Source organism: Saccopteryx leptura, chromosome 4, assembly GCF_036850995.1.
Source record: "Saccopteryx leptura isolate mSacLep1 chromosome 4, mSacLep1_pri_phased_curated, whole genome shotgun sequence".
In the NCBI taxonomy this organism is placed as follows: Eukaryota; Metazoa; Chordata; class Mammalia; order Chiroptera; family Emballonuridae; genus Saccopteryx; species Saccopteryx leptura.
The window spans coordinates 208,382,776-208,402,465 of record NC_089506.1 but is presented as its reverse complement, the minus strand read 5'-3'; the positions used below and the strand labels follow the sequence as shown (position 1 = coordinate 208,402,465).

The window sequence follows — 19,690 nt, the reverse complement described above, 5'->3', positions numbered from 1 at the left end:
GCACCCTGACCAGGATCCACCTGGCAACCCCTGTCTGGGGCCGATGCTCAAATCAACCAAGCTATTTTTAACACCTGAGGCTGACATGCTTGAACTGACGGAGCTGTCCTCAGCACCCGGGCTACAATAGAACCAATTGAGCCACTGGCTGCAGAGGAGAAGAGGGAGAGAAGGGAGAGAGGGCAGAGGAGAGAAGCAGATGGTCACTTCCCTTATGTGCCCTGACCGGGAATCAAATCCAGGAAGTCTATACACCAGGTTGACATTCTATCTTCTGAGCAAACAGGTTAGGGCAAGATGTTGGTTTTTTATGGACTTTTCAGTCAAAAGCAGGTTGATGTAGGTCTCCCTCCCAGTTGTCCCCCACTCTTTGTCACTTGGTTGAGTCTGTTACAGTTAAAAGAATGACGTTTAGCTCTACTTTGAGATGGACTTTGCTCCAATTTCCTTCCTGCAATTTGGATACAATAGTTTCTAAATAAAGTAAGATTACCCAGAACCTGTGATAGCTGTAGTCACTGACCCAAGCTGTTTTTCTTTTCTTGGTCATACTCCTATACTTGGGTTGGGCTCAGGATGATCTGCCAAAATCCCGGGGACAAAGCATGCCCTGTTCGGGATGATGACCTTAGCATCCTGAAACAGTGGAGAGGGAGTTTGAAAGGTGCCTGCCGCCATTCTGAGCCGCTCAAAGCAGACAAGATTCAGGAGCTCCTCGTGACGTGACCATTTCCCCCACGTACCCGGAGGACCAGACTCATCTAGGTACACAGCGATGGTGGGAAGGACCTGTTCCTTATGAACAATGACCTTTGGCTCTGAGATGTTTTGTATAATTTACACATCTGCCAGATTAAATGCTGTGCACTTCAGTGAACTGGAACAGAAGGGTCCAGATTTAAGTCCCCGAGCGAAGGATTTTCAGCCTGGAAATGTTCCACTTCAAAGAGTTTATCTCGTACATCTGTTTACCTTTGCCTCCTCTTTTGGTTGCAATTCACTTTCCCCCGCTCCTCTCCGTCCCCATCTGTCTGATCAGATTTCATCCCATCCCTGCCCACATTTGGCCTTAATTTTTATCTGCATCTTTCCCTGCCCCACACAGGGAATGCAGCTCCGCTTTGATGGTGCCTGTGGGGGTTTTGGATCTTCAAATAGGATCAGAACTTGCTTATGTGCTGAAAACGGCATTTCCTAAGTAAATGAGTCTCCCTTGCAAAGTGCCTGCAAAGTCTGTCGAGGAGAGCTTCCCCCAAAGCAGGGCGCTGCAGGGCGATTCTCATAGGAGCCCCCGCATCTCGGTTGTGGGTGGGAGGGAGATGAGGTTTGAAATCCTGGCTCTGGATAACTTTCAGAGGGAAAGTTCCAGGCTGTATCATCCATAGACTGAACAACTCAAAATAACAACCTAAGGCAATGTTGGGGCTCTTACTCTATGCAAGACACTGTGCTAAACACTTTGCCTCTCCTCAGATCCTCATAAGAATGTTATAGCATTATCTTTGTTATAGAAATGATGAAACCAAGGCTTCATGGAGAGTTATCGCATTCCCTAAATCACAGAACCGGTATGTTAAAAAAAAAAAAAAATGTGTTCACCACAGAAAGGCCTTTTCTCTAACCTGAAAGCCCATGTTCTTTGTCACCTCGCTCTGCAGTTTCCTCCCTAGGAGCAGACGAGGGCATGCCCCCAATGTCTTCTATTCATCAGGTCGTAGGATATAATAATAACTAGGAAAAATATCATTGCATTTAACATTACACACATGCCAAACTCCACGCTGGGATCTTTACATATATTTACATAGAGATTGCAACTTGGCAGGGTAAGTGTCATTATCTTCGCGCTGCAGATAAATTAGAAACCCAGTCAAGTTAAGTTGCCCAAGGTTGCTGACTTCAAAAGCTAAAGAACTGCATCCAGACCTCTATCGTCCTGAATGCAAAGCTCATTCCTTTTTACTAAAACAACTTACCCCCCAGAAATGCTTTGATTAATCCAATATCCTGAACCAATGGTTCTGAACTGGGAGTGATCCCCACCTCCCAACCTATCCTGGAGAAATTGGGGAATTTCTGGGACATTTTATATGGTCCTCTTCCAGGAGGTTGGGTGTTCACTACTGCCATCTAGTGGGTGGAGGCCAGGGATGCTGCAAAACAGCCTACAAGGCCCAGAACTGCCTCCCACCACAATGAATGATCTGGCCCCAAATGTTGTTAGTGCTAAGGTTGAGAAATCCTGTCATGATAGAAACACCTTAATAAAGATGTCACCTATTCACCAAATATCTTAATAATTCTCGTGCTCTGTCGCTTGCTACAACTAAAGATGTATTGACAGCTATAGTTATTAATAGCAATCAAACAATTCAAAGAGAGACATTCACTTAAATGTACCCTTTTCTGGGCCTTACTTGTGATTTTTGACTCCAGAAGGGAAAAGTATGAAGGTTGATTATATACTGCAGAGCCACACCTTATGATTGGCTAGAAGGATTCAGAAGACCCAGAAAGTCTGTTATACTGTTATACTCATGGTTCCATTTTATTTCAGTCGAAGGAGACAGATTAAAAATCAACACAGGAAAAACCTACATGAGGTAAAGACCAGAAGACCAGGCAGCAGTTTCCGGTGTGTTCACCCGGTGGAGTCACAGGCGTTTGATTTTCCCAGTATTGATGTGTGACAGTGACAATACATGTAAAGTGTTGTCAGTCAAGGAAGCTCACCTGAAATTCGGAGTCCAGGGTTTTTACTGGGAGTCAGTCACATAGATGTGAAGCATCCTTGTGACTGACCTCAGCTACTGAACTCTTAGGCCCCCAGAGCAAAAGCAAGCATTCACCAGAACTCAAATTGCTATAGTACACAATCTTATCAAACTAGCACTGTCTGGCCTCTGGCCTCAGGCATCCAAAAGTCTGTCTTATCAGATAGAATATTCCAAGGGCTCAAGTATCATCTCCTAGGAGTTGACTGAGGGCCAGTCCTAAAGCCAACAAGCCTTTGGGGGGAAATGCAGGGTTCAAGCAGTTCTTCTGAGTTAACCTTTTCCTGCACTATAGGAAAACAAAGTGCAGAAGAAAAGCTCAGAATAGATGGCAGCGGTGGTCATGAGGGGAGTAGTTGGCATGGTGACGCTGATGTAGGACAAGATATCAAGCTGAATATATATATATATGAAATGGAGTCTGCGGCTTTTCACTTAGCGCAGGGTCAGCAAATTTCTTCAGGGGAAGGCCAGTTAGTAAATATTTTAGGTTCCGTGTGCCATATGTTCTCTGTCACAACTACTCAGCTCTGAGGTGTAGTACAAAAGCAAGCATAGAGAATACATAATGAACGGGCTGGCCTGTGTTCCAAGGAAACTGTGTTTAAGGACATTAACATTTAAATTTTATATCATTTTCACGCGTCACGAAGCAGTCACTTTGTTTTTTACCCCAACTATGTGAAAATGTGAAAACCATGGCCCTAGACTGCTACCCCTGGCTTGAGAAGTCCAGACTTACTAAAAACGAAGCCCTCGTTCGCACCTTGGGGACTTTCCCTGTTGTTTTTAGCATTGCACCGGTTTAGCAATTACACACTGCAGGACAGCCCCCCAAGCTCGGCTGGCTGTCACTCAGTTGTGTGATATACATCAAGGAGGGGCCAATGCAAGAAGTCTTGTATAAATTAACAAAGGCCACTGGCTCACACTGTCAGCTCCAGTGACAGCCCGGAGGTTCTGAGAAGGGCCAGGCACTGCAATGAGGGGGAGGGGAGTATCCTCCCCCCAGGATTCGGCAGGGCGGTAAAGGATACAGACGAAGGAGGAAACCTGGCGTGTATGTAATACATGATGATACCTGCAGGAGCACTGGGAGATAAAACCATCTGCATTAGAAGTCAGAGGGGTGGTATACACTGGGTTTTGAAGGATCAGTAAGAGTTCACCAGGAAAGAAAGTGAGGTAAGATCACTGTGGATGTGAGTAAGGAGGAGTTTGGGAGAGCCCAAAGGAGTTTGTCAACCTTTACCTTCAGCACCTATTAAGAAATAGTAATCAATCAAACAAATAACAAGTACAGGTACTTGATTTTCATCTGAGTTGGACATTTCTGAGGCAAAATCAGGTTTCCCTCAAAAGCTAAGAAACATGATCTGTTGAGATCAGAGGGGACTGTCTAGGATGAAGTTGCAAAAAGCCTGAGGGGACCCTACGAAGGAGTCCGGGTCCTGCAGTTTATCCTCTGAGCCGCAGGCACCCGTCCAAAGCTCTGCTGTATGTCCTCGTATCGATCAGTGTCACATCATTAAATTAAATTTTCTAGTGAAATTAAAAAAAAAAAAAAGCTCTGATAAAAACATAAAACAATAAAAATAAATAAAAGAAACAAAACACTTGATGATGAGGTAGTGTCTCTGTCTACCTTTGGAACAAATAATAGTCTTATCATGAGAACATGTGATATGTAGGTTAGGGCCTGAGGGTTGATAAAGGTAAGCCCACGTCCACAACTGCTTAGCAGTCCCAGAGACGAGGGTCTTCACCGACCCCAGGATTATTGCATCACTGCCTAACTCCACCACTATAATAAGACTTGTTTCTTGGTTTTGTCTAAATCTTTTCCTAGGAAAGTAAATTCTCAGAAATTTAAAAAAAAAAAAGAAAAAATAAAAGAGGTGATTGTTTTTTCTTTACACCTTAACTGGTGTTGCCATGCTAGTAGATACCATTTAATTTGGAAGGGGTTTTTTTTGCTTTCCACTTTTAGAGTTATTTTCAAAAGGTATAGTTCGCTGTTACTAGCCCAAGATTGAGATGTTGTATACAAAGAGACAAACTGGACAAATATTGTATAATACCTTGTGTGCTAATTATATGGAGATACTCATTTTCCAAGTATGAGGCAAAGCTGTCCTATTGTCTTTTAAAAATGTGGTGTTGAAGAATCAACACACAAATGGCGGAACCTACTTAGATTAACTACATTGATGACAGTTAATGTGTTTCTAGAACTTCTATGGAACTGTTACAACCCATTACAGTCGAAATATTGGTTTATGAAAAATTAATAAAGCCAGTGGAAAATGGAATGCAGCCTCAGCAGTAGCTACTTACACCCAAAGAATCAGCCAGAATTAATTATGCTGTATGCTACATTCTAATGAGTTTTTCATTAAACTGTATACCATTATAGAAACTAAACAAGGATTATTCAGAGAATAATGCCAACGGCTGTTATTTTTTTGAGAGATTAAATTAGTTAATGGGTTATACATTTAAATCTGATGCAAAGGTTAATTGATGTACACTTATCATTGTGTTGAGCCCAGTATCATTTTAAAAACACGAACACCCCAATATCATTGATGTTGCTCCTGGAAACTAAGTATGAGTCTGTTTGTATGTTTCTAGTGTTTGTTTGATATACATATGGTACTGTAAGATTGGAACTCACTATATCATTTCTCTGTCATTTTTAAAAATAATTTTTACCAGTCAAAATGTTCTATTTGCTTTCAGCTCATAGATATGTGTGTATATGTATGTGTGTGTGTTGGGCATATTTGAATGAATGTATTTGGTTACTCTTTGAGAGACTCACAGTTGAAGTATATTTCCTATGTTCATCAGAAGAGTGGGCTCAGGAATTAAACCTTATCTGTGACAGGAAGGAAAGTCAAAATAAGTCTCTCCCCCATTACACAATACATCCAGTACCTCCAAAAATAAAGTTCTATCATAGTTAGTGAAATATAAGAGGGGGGGTGCTAGAGAAGGCTCTGTAGAAGGCTTTGTGGACTCTTCCATCATCTTAGAGGCTCTTGTCCCTAAGAAGATGAGAAAGAGACATTGAGGTAGGCCATCCAGGACCTTTGCAGAAGTGTATAAAGTCCACTGAACTCTACTGATGGCAGCTAAAACACAGTTGCCATTTTTTTTTTCTCCTATAGATATTTATGACAAACAAAAATATCTATAGGATCAGGCTGAGAGGTCAGCAAATGACATCTCCAAGTCACATCTGCAGAAGGGAACACGTCACAATTATAAGAAAGAGTACCTTCTTTCCATCACTCTGAGTGGCCCTCCCAGAAAGGAATACTGACCCAAACCCATGTGGCCTCATTTCCTGATTTCTACAAAGGAAGCCACATTCTGTCTAATAACAGTCAATCTCCCAAATGTAAATAGTTGCAATTATTTTCCAATCTCAAAATGTTTTTCATTAATTCTGTTATGTTTAGCATTATGTTAGTGGCCAAAGAAAAGGTACACTAGTTATTAATTTGCTACTTCTTTCTTAAAGGAACAAGGGCACAAATAAGTCCCAAAAGTGCGCTCCTTTGAGATTTTAAATAATAATGATTTATCCATCCTTATTACTGAGATCACTTATTGTTTATCCACTATCTGCCAAACCTTTCTGTATAATAATTCTAATCCTTATAACAATACTCGATGAAGAAAATATTTTTGTCCCTATTTTATAGAGGTGAAGACTGAGGCTCAGGAATGTTAAATACTTTGCCCGAGGTCAAAGAAACTTACAGTGAAGGGGGGGGGGGGCGAAAACAAAACTAAGTTTAAATGTTTCTAGCACTGTAAAGCCAGAAGCCACGGCCACTATCACAGCCGCCTGGCCCATGCAGGTTCGCATTGGATTCGGACAGTCGGTAAAGAAACAACGGAGCCAAAAGCTGATGGGCCATAGTCTTTAATCCTAGCTTGCACTCGGCGGGCAAGCAAAAACACACAGTGGGCTCCAAAACCCACTCACATTCAGTGCTCACAAAGCTACTGACTTATCCGAGTTTCCTAGAATCAAAGGTTTCTAGCTCACCAGACTTATTCACCTCTGTTCCCCATCTCCTTCCTTCTCCAGCGTCAAACTGCACAAACTGGCTTCTCACTCAGCACTCCGCCATCTTGGCTGCTTCTCCTGGCCACATGGCCTCTTTCTGCTCTCTGCTCTTTTCCCTCTGCTCTCTCATGCTAATCATCCCAGGAACCAAGAGAGCAGACTCGTTCTGCCCCCATTTTATATTGTAGCTTCACAACCTCTAATCCAATATACAAAATAGGGAAGTCTCTAATACAAAGTCACTTCTCTGAGGCATGATTGGATTGTACCAGCCCACATCAAAAAGGGTGGGAAAGGCTTAATCCCAAAACCAAGCACCAGGCTACAAGGATTCTCAACACACATTAATATCACCTGGGCGACGGCCTCACGTGGGCAACGCCATTTTTAACAAAGTGAGCATAATACATTTTATCTGCCCAACAAGCACCCATACCTTTTCAGCTTTTTCAGACCTTAACAGTTTGCTGTTTCTCTTGTCTGTGTTCCCTTCCTCCGTGTCTTATTTCTATCTTGCAAGTGGGATTTTCTCATCTATAGAAGATACTTCCTTCCCAGAGACTTCCTTGATTGGATTTAAAACCCTATCACAGGTTCTTACAGGTGATCAGGAAGTTCTACCCAACATATTTAGCCTGGAAGGGTCAGGTCTTTTCAGCCAGAAGGCCACATCAGAATACTTAGAGATGGTTTTAGTCAAAATGGGATTGGTGGGTAGTGATTGTTCCAAGGTTGAAAATGATGTTTGATCAAATCAGGACCTCATATCACCATTAATAAGATCTATGAGTGAGTCTGAGCTTTGGAATTCGGCAAAGCTGGCATAGATTTCAGTTTGTGCTTGTATTTTTCTCTCTCTCAGCCTTAGTTTTCTTGTGGATTTAATAAAAAAAATATGTAATTTATGTCGAACATGTATGGTCAAGTATCAAACACTTAGTACCATCTTTTTGTTTCTCTTTTTTTTCTTTTCGAAGTGAGAGGAGGGGAGATAGAGAGACAGACTCCTCTATGTACCCTGACCGGGATCTACCCAGCAACCTCAGTCTGGGGCTGATGCTCTGCCTATCTAGGGCCATGCTTGCAAATGAGCTATTTTTAGTGTCTGAGAGGAAGGGTCCACAGAGCCGTCCTCAGAGCCTGAGGCCAATGAACTCAAACCAGTTGAACCATGGCTGTGGGAGGGGAAGAGAGAATGAGAGAAGGAGTAGGGGAAAGGTGGAGAAGCAGATGCTCATTTCTCCTGTGTGCCCTGACTGGGACATCCACATGCTGGGATGACTCTCTACCACTGAGCCAACTAGCTAGGGCTCAGTGGCATCTTAATGGTCACCCTCATTCATATTGGCTGTCCTTCAGGTTACTTATGTAGTTCCTATCATTTTACTATTCTTAGCAATCTGGGCATTCCCTGAGAATTTATTAGAAATGCATCCTGCTAGATAAGAATCAGCATTTTCAAAGTGTCCACTGGGTGATTCAGTGCATAGTAATCAGAATTTGAGTAGCAGAGCTCTAGGCTAGCCCCTGTCTGTGTATTGACTGCATCACCCTGAAGGCCAAGTACCTTAGACACTCAAACTTACCTTCATTGTTTTTGTTCTGGCTGAATGCTGGCCTTCCATAAATACCCCGGAGACCAAGTTTTCTCCTGCTCCATTGTCTCGAACCACAATACATTTAAAAATAAATTTTTGGCAAATTTTGAAAAGAAACACAATCTTTAAAATTTTTTTGGTTGTTCGTTAGAACAAAAATGAAATAAAACGAAGGTTTTGGCTACAATTTCAAAAATTAAATGAAGATTTTGGCAAGTGTTGATAAAATGACACAATCTAAAATATTTAGTGACTGCTTCCTGGAGAGGAGCTAATGCTGTCTTGAGAAACAATGACTATTAGTACTTTTCCAAACAGAGAAGTGACACTGGAACAGGTCTATTCTGAAAAATGCCAGTAGTAAATATTTTAGCCTCGGTGGGCCGAAGGTCTCCGTGGCAAGTATTCAGCTCTGTCTTGCAGCATAAAAAGCAGCCATAAACAATATGTAAGTGAAGGAGTGTGGCAGTGTTCTAATAAAACTTTATTTATAAATACCAAAATCTGAATGATCTTTTTTTCCCACTTGTCACTAAATTTTATTCTCCTATTGATATATTTTTTTTCCCTCTCAGTCAGATAAAAATGTAAAAATCATTCTTAGTTTACAGTCCGTAGAAAACTAGTGGTAGGCCAGGTGTGGCCAAAAGACTGTAGTCTCTGGGTCCAGGAATCGGATTGTTTTGACTTGCATTCAATACTATGAAATTGCTATCTGGGTGACCTTGGGCAAGATCCTAAAACTCTTTATCTCAATATCCTCTCTATTAAGTGGGTGTGGTAATAGCTCCTGTCTTAAGGGGTTGTTAAGAGTAGGAGATAATCCAAGTTAACTGCTGAACAGGCTAGCCCAGCACTTACCAGGTATTCGGTAGAGAATTACTGTAATTGCTACTGATAACATGTTTATTATCATATTGAGTCAATTGAATCTTTTTTTGCAAAAGCTACTATTAGCCTAAATCTCAGAGGCAGGAGAATAAGAGAACAGTTCAAGTGAAATTATTATGTTTTTAAACAATAAATAATGAGGAAGAAATTTGTACAGAGCTTCTTTGTGGCATTCTTTTGTATAGTCTGAAATTACGTCAAAAGAAAAAGTGAAAATAAAAAATAATAGGTAATCATATATATTTTTTAATATTATGGAAATCAAAATTTACAAAATAAACGGGAGCGAGAGATTGTTTCCACTATACACAGATTCATTTCAGGATGCCTTTCAATATGGAATGGAATTCTCCTGGTACAATTAAAACATGATTTGATTGATAAGAATTAAATACACGTATGCTTTTCTGCAGCACCTGTGCCTAAGTGGAAATACCTCTGTACTTAAACCTATACCGTAACCCTTAGGAGAGCCGCATCTTTCAGGCAAGTGTGAAAGCATTAGGGACGAGATGCAGAAATAGTCTTACGTGGATTAGATCAATGCTAGTCTATGTTCAAAAATACGTAAATGCAAAAGCATCTGCAACCTATTCAGAGATTGGATAAATTTGTCAATTGGAAACAGTTACTCCCATGGGCGGGGACCACACGGCAACCTTCCAGATCTCTATATCTAACACAAGTTTGACGCTTCATAAGGGACCCACAGGTGTCGTGCCTCATTGGTCCCCAGGCTGAGGTTTGTTATGACGTAGGAGGGTATATCAGTGAGGGCAGCCACACCAAAGTACCATAGGCCGAGTAAGTAGCTTAAGCCACAGAAACTGATTTTCTCACAATTTGTAAGGCTGGAGGTCCAAGATCAAGGTGTTGGCAGGGTTGGCTTCTCCTGAGGACTCTCTCCTTGGCTTGTAGGTGGCCGTGTTCTCTGTGTCCTCCCGTGGTCTTCCCTCTTTGCCCATCTGTATCTTAGTCCCTTTTTACAGATGGGAAAAAAAAAAGGTACACAGCAAGGATGCCATTTACAAAAAGAATCAGAGGCAGATTTCAGATGAGAAACAAACTATCTAGGATCCTTGGTCATTATTCACGTTACCAGTGGCTCTTTCCTGCTTCCTTTGTTGCGGAATAATTTTTAAAACATTTTTTAAAAATTAAAATCAAAGTAGGAAAGTGTTGGTCATAACCGGAAGACCAAGCCCTGAGCTGGTGAGAAGTGGATACTCACGGAAACAGAGCCTGCACACGTCCACAGGGGCAGGACCTTAAGAAAGGGGTGGCAATCAACCAGCATCCTCCATTCCCCCATTGGTTCTCTTGCACACCTGCATCCTCGCAGTCACCTGTTCAACACAGACTGCTGGGCCCCTCCCAGTGTTTCTCATCCCACGGGTTTGGGGTTGAGCCTGAGAACTAGCATTTTAACACGTTGATGTGTTTGTCCGGGCGCTTCACTTGGAGAAACACTGGAGAAGGGCCAGTTCCCCCAAACTTAATGCCATGAGGTCTTCCTTTCCTTAACTCAGGGTTCCAAAGCCTACGAGAGTCTAAGGACCAGCTGGGGAGAGTGTTCCGCGAGGCACCTTCCCAGGCCCACGCCCACAGAGTGTGGTTCAGCAGGTCAGAACTTTGCGTTTTTTAATCAGCAACCCCGCTGATCCTGGTGCTGCAAAGATGCTCTTGGGGTCAGCCTGACCCAAGCTCCTCTTCACACATTCTGGAGAAAAGTATAAATGACTAAATATATCTTGTCTGAGTCCTTTTGTGGGCAAAAAGGTAGAATTTGTTCACTTTTTATCTTTACCCTTTTGTATGTTGACAAACTTTGCTTTTACTTTGTAGCAAAAAAGAGTCACTCCTGGTTCTAGCTCCTCTTCTGTCAAATTCTCTGGTGGCAGGAAGAAGGTGCCTGAATTGTCCCCCGGATATATTTTTGTTACAATTACACTATTTTTATTTTGAAATGTAGGCACCCAAGAAACTTCAGATCTAATTTTAAAAGTGATTTTTGACCAGGCAGGGGTATGGGGATGTGAAACTGTGTAACTTTGTTCCTCTTGGTTTGGGTCCATTTTCCTCACCTAAGGGTTGGCACTCCAATAAAAAACGTTTAGACTCAGAACTGGCCAGTGGCTCAGTGGATAGAGAGTTGGCCCGGCATATGGATGTCCCGGGTTCGATTCCCCATCAAGGTACACAGGAGAGATGGCCATCTTCTTCTCCCTCCTCCCTCTCCCCCTTCTCTTCCTCTTCCCCTCCCACAGTCAGTGGCTCTATTGGTTTGAGTATGGTCCCAGGTGCTGAGGATAGCTTGGTTGGAGCACATCAGCCTCAGGCACTGAAAATAGCTTGGTACTCGAGCATTGGCCCAAAATGGGTTTGCCAGGTAGATCCCAGTCAAGGTGCATGTAGGAGTCTGCCTCGCAATCTCCCCTTCTCTCACCTAAAAATAAAGGAGTTTAGACTCTTTCTCCTTCCTTGCTGTGATAGGAATCACCTTTTCTAGGCTACTCCCTGCCTCTCCAAGGCCAGAAACGATCAGCAGGGGTGTCTCCAGGTGAGAAAGGGTTGGGTGGCCTCATCTGACACATGGACCCTGGCTCACCTCTCCCAACTGGAAGAGTGCAATTCTTACTTGAGAGTGGCCCTGGGGACATGTTGCCAGAATCTGAGATGCTGATGATCACAACACTCTGAGTGCCCGAATGTGACAGGCTTTGGAAGAGGCTCTGATTATTTCGAGAGTGTGGTCTGTCACCTGGAGTCCCTTCCCTGCCAGTTTCAGATACAGTCATCAACTTTCTAGGAAACGGATGACCAGGCTGCCCAGGTGTCACATCAAACTGGATGACTCAATCTTAAAAGAACCAGAAAAGGGGAAAGAAGTGAATCCCCACACATACAGCTTGTAACCATATGTGAACTTCAGGCATGCAAATTCCCTGCTATAAAAAAAGGGACAGGAGAAAGCCCACTCAAGAAAGGTTGATAGGACAAAGCACTATTTTTTAAAAAAATAAATAGAAATGGGGGAGGTCTTATTTTAACTAAAAAATAACAAGGCTTTTCACAATGAGAGAGGGCAAGGGTTTACTTGAGATCAACAAGAATAACTATCCGAGAATCATTAATTTCGACAGAAATCCAAATCATGTTCTGATTTGGAGACAGAGGCAATGGGTACTTGCGAGAAAGGGAACGATATCATCAGGAGAAGGAAGGCACTTCTCTTGGTGCAGCTCATCTAACGTAGCGATGTTTATGCTCAAGAATGCTTTTAATTTTCAGTTCAGTAGTGATCAGTCCAGCGGTCGTAATCTCTGCTTTCTCATTCTCTTTGCGAGCAGTTGTTTGGGACGTGTTGCTTATGTCCAGTCCAAAGGTTATTTGGCCCTGATTGGAACGTGCCAAAGATTTGAAGTATAAGAGGTGCGAGGCAGTTCCCACGGCCTGGCCTGGCAGCTCCCACCCCCTGTTAAAGTAGTTCCATTTATATTATTGTCCACAGATAGATGATTCAGTCCTGGTTTGAATCCCTCTGAGGGCCAGCTTTTATGCTAGGGGCTTGGGTTAAAAAATGATGAGAATGATTTGCCTCTGTCCCAGGGGGATTCTGTGTAGCTAAGAAGACCAATATCTAAATTAAAAAGTTGTAATACAGCATGACAAAAGATCTACCAGGGAGAGTTTTTTTTTTTAAGTGTGATAGGAACTGAAGAAGAGGGACTATTGAATAACACCTCAGGACTCAAGAGAGAGGAGCTGACTTTTAAATGACACAAAAGGAAGAAGGACTTTTCCTTTTTTAATTGAACCACGTGAAATTGCCACCAATCCTATTTAACATTAAAAAAGCAGTCAATTTCCTGTGGTTTAACTTAACCTTAAGAGCAGGGACTCGCCTGGAGGTTTCACCCCTTTCCCCGGCTCTGGGCTCTGATTGGGTGGTAGTAACTGCCCAGATGCTGTGCTGAGAATGATTCTGAGGGTTCCAGGCCAACAGGATAGAATAATACCGGAATTGATCAATGGTCTGTCCTAAGGAATGGGTATAAATTGAACATGCTTTCCATACTTGAATTATATGGAGCTTTATAGACAAAAAACACAGAAGTCTATGGCTGTCGCCATGTGTGGAGAGAGTTCATGATAGTCAGAAGTAGATGGTCTGTGGTGATGGGTGGTCGTGGCGGGACGGATGGAGGGAAGACTCATTCTGCAGAGGCACTAGACAGCTGTCCCACAAAGTGCTTTGGGTGACCTTGTGAAGACTCCTTATACTGTGATCTACCCAACTTATTTTCTAAAGAAACACATATTCCTCGCCCGCAAAATGCACAGAAATCGCACTGTTTTCCTCTGCTGCTTTGCTTTTGCTTAATTCAGAGCTTTCTTTTAAGAAAAGGTCACAATGTACTAAGAGAACATGCAAAAGTACTTTGCAAATTAATTTGGAGGATGTTTTTCAGTGAAATCAAAACCAAGTCCTGTGACTGTGTGGATTGTGTTTTACAAAGGTCAAAATCATTGCATAAAGATTTTTTTTTTTTTTAACTACTAAGAGGGCATTCAAAGAAGCTATTTCAGTCTAGTTTCACGGGACCCACAGCCTAAGAAAATTAGGGAAGCGTCATTATGCCTGCCAGGATTTAGCTTTCTAGAGGGAATCTGTGTTGTGTCCCAAAGGGATGCCTACATTGCATTGAGTTTATTGGGAATTGACCCAGTGGTTTTAACTGCACAGTACTAAAATGTCCTTCTAAGTATACTTTTGCTACAATTACATTATTTTTCTTTTGAAATCTAGACACCCCAAGAAAATTCAGATCTCATTTTTAAAGTGGGTTTTAACCAGGGGCACGCACACATGAAAGACCTGTTGAAGAATTAACTCATGATCCACCTGCCCGAGTCCAACCCAAAGAAGAGTCTGATTTGGCAGCTCTCCATATGTCCTATAGAAACCTTAGGTTCTCTCTAAGAGTTCTAGCCATGAGCAAAAGTTTGCAGGTGAGCTCTGAAAAGTCAAAATGGGTTTCCTTGATCAAGCAGGGTTGGGGGCTAGGTCCGTCTTTTCTGCTGGGTGTCCTGCTTCTTGTTGGTTGATTTTAGACCCTACACCCCATGACCTGATGTTCACTTATGTTTGTTGTTAATAGCCACACCAGACCGGTTTCATACCCTCTGAGGAGAAATGAGACCACTTGAAGTCTCTTATGTTATGATAAACGATTCTCACCTAAAGTAGAAAGAAGAGAGCATTCTCCGTTTAGCAAAGGTTGATTATGACTCAGGCCCATCCAGACCCTTAATATATACACTGCTCACAAAAATGAGGGGATCAGGCAACATGCAGAGATACTCCAGGACTTTCAGCCTTTTGTATGGTGCATTTTCACCAATGAAATAAAAGTTGGTTTTGCATCTCATTTGCATAATCAAACAACTTTCTTTGACTTGTCATTTGCTTTTCTGATGCTCTTGTTTAATAATAAAAAAAAATCAAATGCTTCTGTTTTTTAATCACTTAATATTCATTTTTGACATATTCCCTAATTTTTGTGAGCAGTATACTTACTCCCAAGGGAAAATCAATTAGTGTCACTTTTAACTCAAGGCCTCTGTGGAAGGGCGGGTGAGGTGGGGGCTCTTCTCCAACTACAGGCATGGGACACCAGGACAAATGGGAGACCGTCTTGGGGGAACGTTCCTTCACATACAGATTCCTTCCAGAAACTATTTCTCCTTGTCAAACATTGGATTGAGTTGGTGTTGGGGGACAGTGAAAAGTCTTAGGAATTTTAATAGAATCTTTTGTAACCTGGAAATAATGTACAAAATTTAGATAAACACAGAAAACAGAGGGGAGAAGTGGAATTTGGGGATGATGTCTCAGTCTCCTCACAGGACCCCTCTCTCTGGGCTTGGTACCGGAAGGGTCAGGGAGCGGAGGCAGGACACCAGCTTTGGAATCGTGTGTGGGTTGGTAACTCAGGACAGATTACTGTCCCTTAATGGCATCATGCGGCCAGTTGCTCTCTATTTGGTACACCTCCCACTCACTCACTCTGGAAGTTTTAACTATACTTTTGTTTTGGTGAGCTTGGGCAGGAAACAAAAACATGGTAGATCCCTCCCTGGACCACCCAAGGGCAAAGTCTGCAAGGGTCTATGGGTGGGTTCCTGGTTCCGAGTGCACAGGCTTCCTTGTTTGGGAGATCGCTTCCCGGTTCTGATGGTGACTGGAGGACACAGAAATGGAGGCGGCTGACCTTGCCCAGACAAGGAAGTGACCAGAAACCCCAGGAATGTATTTCCATTGTCGGTAATGGGCTGCAAATGCCTCCAACGTCTCGCTCACTCTTTTCAAAGCCTCTGAGTGTGATCGTTGCCGCAGCAGGAGAACAGAATTGATAGCCCGAAGAAGCCTGACCCCGGTCATCCTTGGAGTGGGTGGTTGTGCAAAACGTGGCTTAGATTGAGGAGGTATCTCAGGATTCCACCATTCCTCCCTGCTGTAAAATTCCATTTTGCAAGGATAAGCCCGGGTGCCCTTTGCTCTAAATCAGGCGGAGGGAAGCCATCACTGCAGCGCAGCTGTGACGGGTTTGCAGGGTCAGGGATGCAGCCTCTCCCAGTGGAAGGCTGGCAGCTTTAGGGAAGAAACCGGGCACACAGAAGTCATAGATCGTCTCACCCCAAGTCCAGAGTGGGCCCAGGGGGGCTCACAGGAATGGCAAAAGTTGCATTTGTTTCTTCCCTGCCTTACCTCTGTTCTTCCTCTGAAGAACTCATTTGGAAAGACTTTGAGTTGGGGGGGGGGGGGGAGGAAAATGTTTCCATAAATACCCCAATACACGTGCTTACCATTGATTGAGTAGTGATCACGTGCCAGCCCTTGTGTTGGACATGTCCAGTCGTGTGAGTCATAACCTCTCCTGGAGGTAGGTATATTCACCTCATTTTCCAGATGGAAATCCCAAGGCACAGAGAGGTACAGTGGCTTACCATGATCACACAGCTAAGTAGTGCCTGAGTCAGGCTTGTTCTCTTGTTCTCTCTGAAATGTCTAAACTCCCTCTGGAGCATGGCACGCTGCTTCCGTTGCTGATCTGAAACAGGGGTCCCGGGACAGACAGACCCCACTACTCCAACCCCATGTGAAAAGGGGTGACCTGTACTTGTTGGGCTGGGGAGGGGGTGGCTTCCCACCAGTTCCCTTTGGCTAAGGAAGCGGGCTGCTGTGGGGCTTCCTGTGGCGCGCTCTGGGAGGTGGCCATGTTTTCATTTCTCTGCCTGCCTCGTCGTCGGTGCTGCCCCTGATCTCTCAGGGGCAGAGTGCCTGTTCCCAAACCGGATGCCATCTCTCTCTCTCTCTTTCGTAGGCACGGTGCTGCTGTGCCAGGCAAACCAGGAGGGATCTTCCATGTACAGTGCCCCCAGTTCACTTGTATATACTTCTGCAAGTAAGCCCACCTTGTGGCTCCCTTTTTGTTTTTGTGACATAACTCTGAGTCCGGTCACCTTCCCTGCCATGTGAGTCCCCCTCCCCTCCCTCTGCACCGCCCTCCCGTGTGGCTCCCTACAAGGTGAATTTGAGTTTCATAAGCATGTCTCTGTTTACCCTGTTGCCTGAGCATCTAACCCCCTCTGCTCATTACGTCTGAACCCTCACTCCCCCAGTGTCCCAGCCATTCTTTGTGAAGACCTTGTCAGAACTGGGTTCGGTGGATGGGACTCGGGATATTGGGGTGGGGAGGGGAGGGAAGGGACAAGCTACCCCTCTCATTGCCTGCCTTCTGTCACAACTTTGTACATTAATGTAAGAATAATCGAAGTCAAATAGTTAGGCCATTCAACTGGCACCCTAGCCTAGCAAAAGGGGCTTGATCTGTCCTCCTGAGCACAATCTTCTCACTGTGGGAAATATTACTAGCCTGGGTTAGTGACTTGTTTGCCGAGCTGTTCTGTCCTTGGCTGTGTGTCCTTGAAGGATGAAGAGGAATAGAGAAAAGGGTGTTGTTGTCTCCCCCATCCCTCATTTAACTGGGGGAAACGACTGCAGAAAGGCCCTTTAACGGATATAAATATATCCATCAAGTGCTAAGGGGAGGAAGCCAAAATAACTATGGAAGCTAGATTATAATGCTGACTAGGAGAACACAAGGATCTCATTGCCTGAGAGAGATGCCCTGAAGAATGCCCACTCCCACCCCAACTGCCGGAGCACGACCCAAGCTGCTCACTTATCTCACCGTAGCTGCAGCTGGTCTGCCCCTCCTCAAGCCCCCCACCAGCCACACTGCAGACCTTGCCATCTGTCTCATGCAGGGCACGTACACCCTAGGGAAGTCCCATAACGACCCAAACGGGTCCTCATTGGGATCGGTGTTGAAAAGCTAGTCTGGGGGACCAGGGGCGAGGCGGGCTGCCCCTGAGTCTGGCTGGAGAAGGGGGCGTTGGGGAGCAGAGGCACAGGCTAAGAGCACGAGAGGCAGAAGTCTCGCCCTGTGCCAAAGCTGAGCGTCTCCATTCCCAAAGGCTGAGGCAGACCTCACTCTTCACTTGGGGGAGCAATGTTTAGAAGCAGGGACAGGGACCTCAAAATGATGATGATGAGAAACATGAGGGTCCCCGAAGGCTTTTCAGGTCAGGGGGGGCAACACGTGCCTCTCCCAACCAAAGTATAAACTTCAATAAGCAGTTTTGACATTCACGACATTGCAAGATCCCCGAGAAGCCCAAATCCAGCCAGACTGGCCAGGGTGGTTCTTTCTGAATTGAGGAAAATTGTCCCATTTGGGCCAATGTAAATGCATGCGCATATAGCTTGTGGCTCAGGATACCACTACACATTTTCACACGCTCCACCTTGTGTAATCCTCGCAAAATCTGCACCAGGTAGGTTTCTAATGTTTGCTTTACAGCCTAGGAGAGGGAGGCTACTGAGAGGCGGCACAATGCGTCCAGGACCACACAGCCCGTTTATGGTAGATTCGTGTTTCAAACCTGGAGAGATGATGTAAACTGCGATTGCTTTTCTGACTCCACGTGACTCTAAATTTCCTCATTGTTATACCGTACCAGATCCTGCCCTTCTCTATAAATATGGTTATAGGAGAGCTGGGGTTGCACTCCAAAGTATTGTTTTTGCTTTTTCTTTAATGTGGTTACCCGAATGCAACCCTCTGGGCTGAAATGTCCCGTATCTGCCCTGTCCTGTAGGGGTGCTCCTGGGATCAAGGCACTGACTTTTTTCATTTTATTTCATTTCAATTAGTGTTACTCCAGGTAGCCTCATGAGGCTAATAATGGCCACCCAGGTGGACAGTTGTGGCCGTCTACAATCACAGGTGGTATTTATATTTTGGTTTTCTTTTCAGAAGGGGAACAAAATAAATTAAGTCCAAAACAAAACAAAACAAAAAAAGCAAGATTTAATCGGGACAGCTATTCTAAAGCGACTTGGGGAAACTGTGTGTCATCGATGTCAAACATGGAACTCTGTAACAAGTTTCATCCTCACACACTAGGTGAAGCGCACAGAGGACACGAACTCGTGTCAGGCGGTGGTCAGCGAGCTGCAGCCCCAGGGACACGCCCAGCCCGCAGCCTGTTTGTGGGAGGCTTGTGAGCAAAGGCTGCGTTTAGACTTTTCAAAGCATTAGAAATACAAAAAAAACCCAAACAAAATACCACGGAAAGGACAGAGGTGGTCCGCAAAAGCTAAAATCTTGATAGTCTGGCTCTTTACAAAATCAGTTATGCTGATCTCTGACTTAAAGGGTTTGTTTTATTATTGAAAAGAGAAAATAGGACTGCCGCCTCACTGTTTTTAATGATACTTTTTTTTTTCTGAGTTTAAGAACAAAAATTTGTAATAATTATAGAAACTGTGTGATGTGTGCCTGACACCCTTCATTTTCAAATTGCATAATCAGTCATATCAGCTGCACATTTTTCATCCTATTATTTTCACTTATTATCGTGTCATGTGTACTTTGTGAAACTCTGTTAATGACCTCATAATACTCTGTTGTTTAATGGCATTGCATTTTAATCTCTCCCACCTCCTCCATTTTGGGTACTTAGGTGGATAGCAATTTTTCAAAAATAATAAAGAAAAATAAATGTCCTTGAAGATCGTAGTTTTAAAGAAAACAACACACTTAAAGAAAGGAACCCTGCTGAATTAGTCAGTAGTAAAAATAACTCCTACTGAAGTTATCTTTTTTAAGATGTATTTTTGCATGATGGGTTCCTCCTCTTAAGTGAATCATCCTGATAATGTGGTGCAGGACCTGGAAGCATTGAGAGTAATAGCTAGTCCTCCTGTCCCA

General features: G+C 43.7%; 1 protein-coding gene across 18 annotated transcripts in view; it reads left to right on the top strand.

Moving 5' to 3' along the window:
* RBFOX1 (RNA binding fox-1 homolog 1) overlaps positions 1-19,690 on the top strand; it is a 1,119,122-nt gene that overhangs the window by 1,016,341 nt on the left and 83,091 nt on the right. For all 18 annotated transcript variants that reach the window (XM_066382662.1, XM_066382652.1, XM_066382653.1 and 15 more), the window contains one exon: positions 16,736-16,816. In XM_066382662.1, coding sequence (XP_066238759.1) covers positions 16,736-16,816 — 81 coding nt within the window. The remainder of the gene's footprint in view (positions 1-16,735; positions 16,817-19,690) is intronic.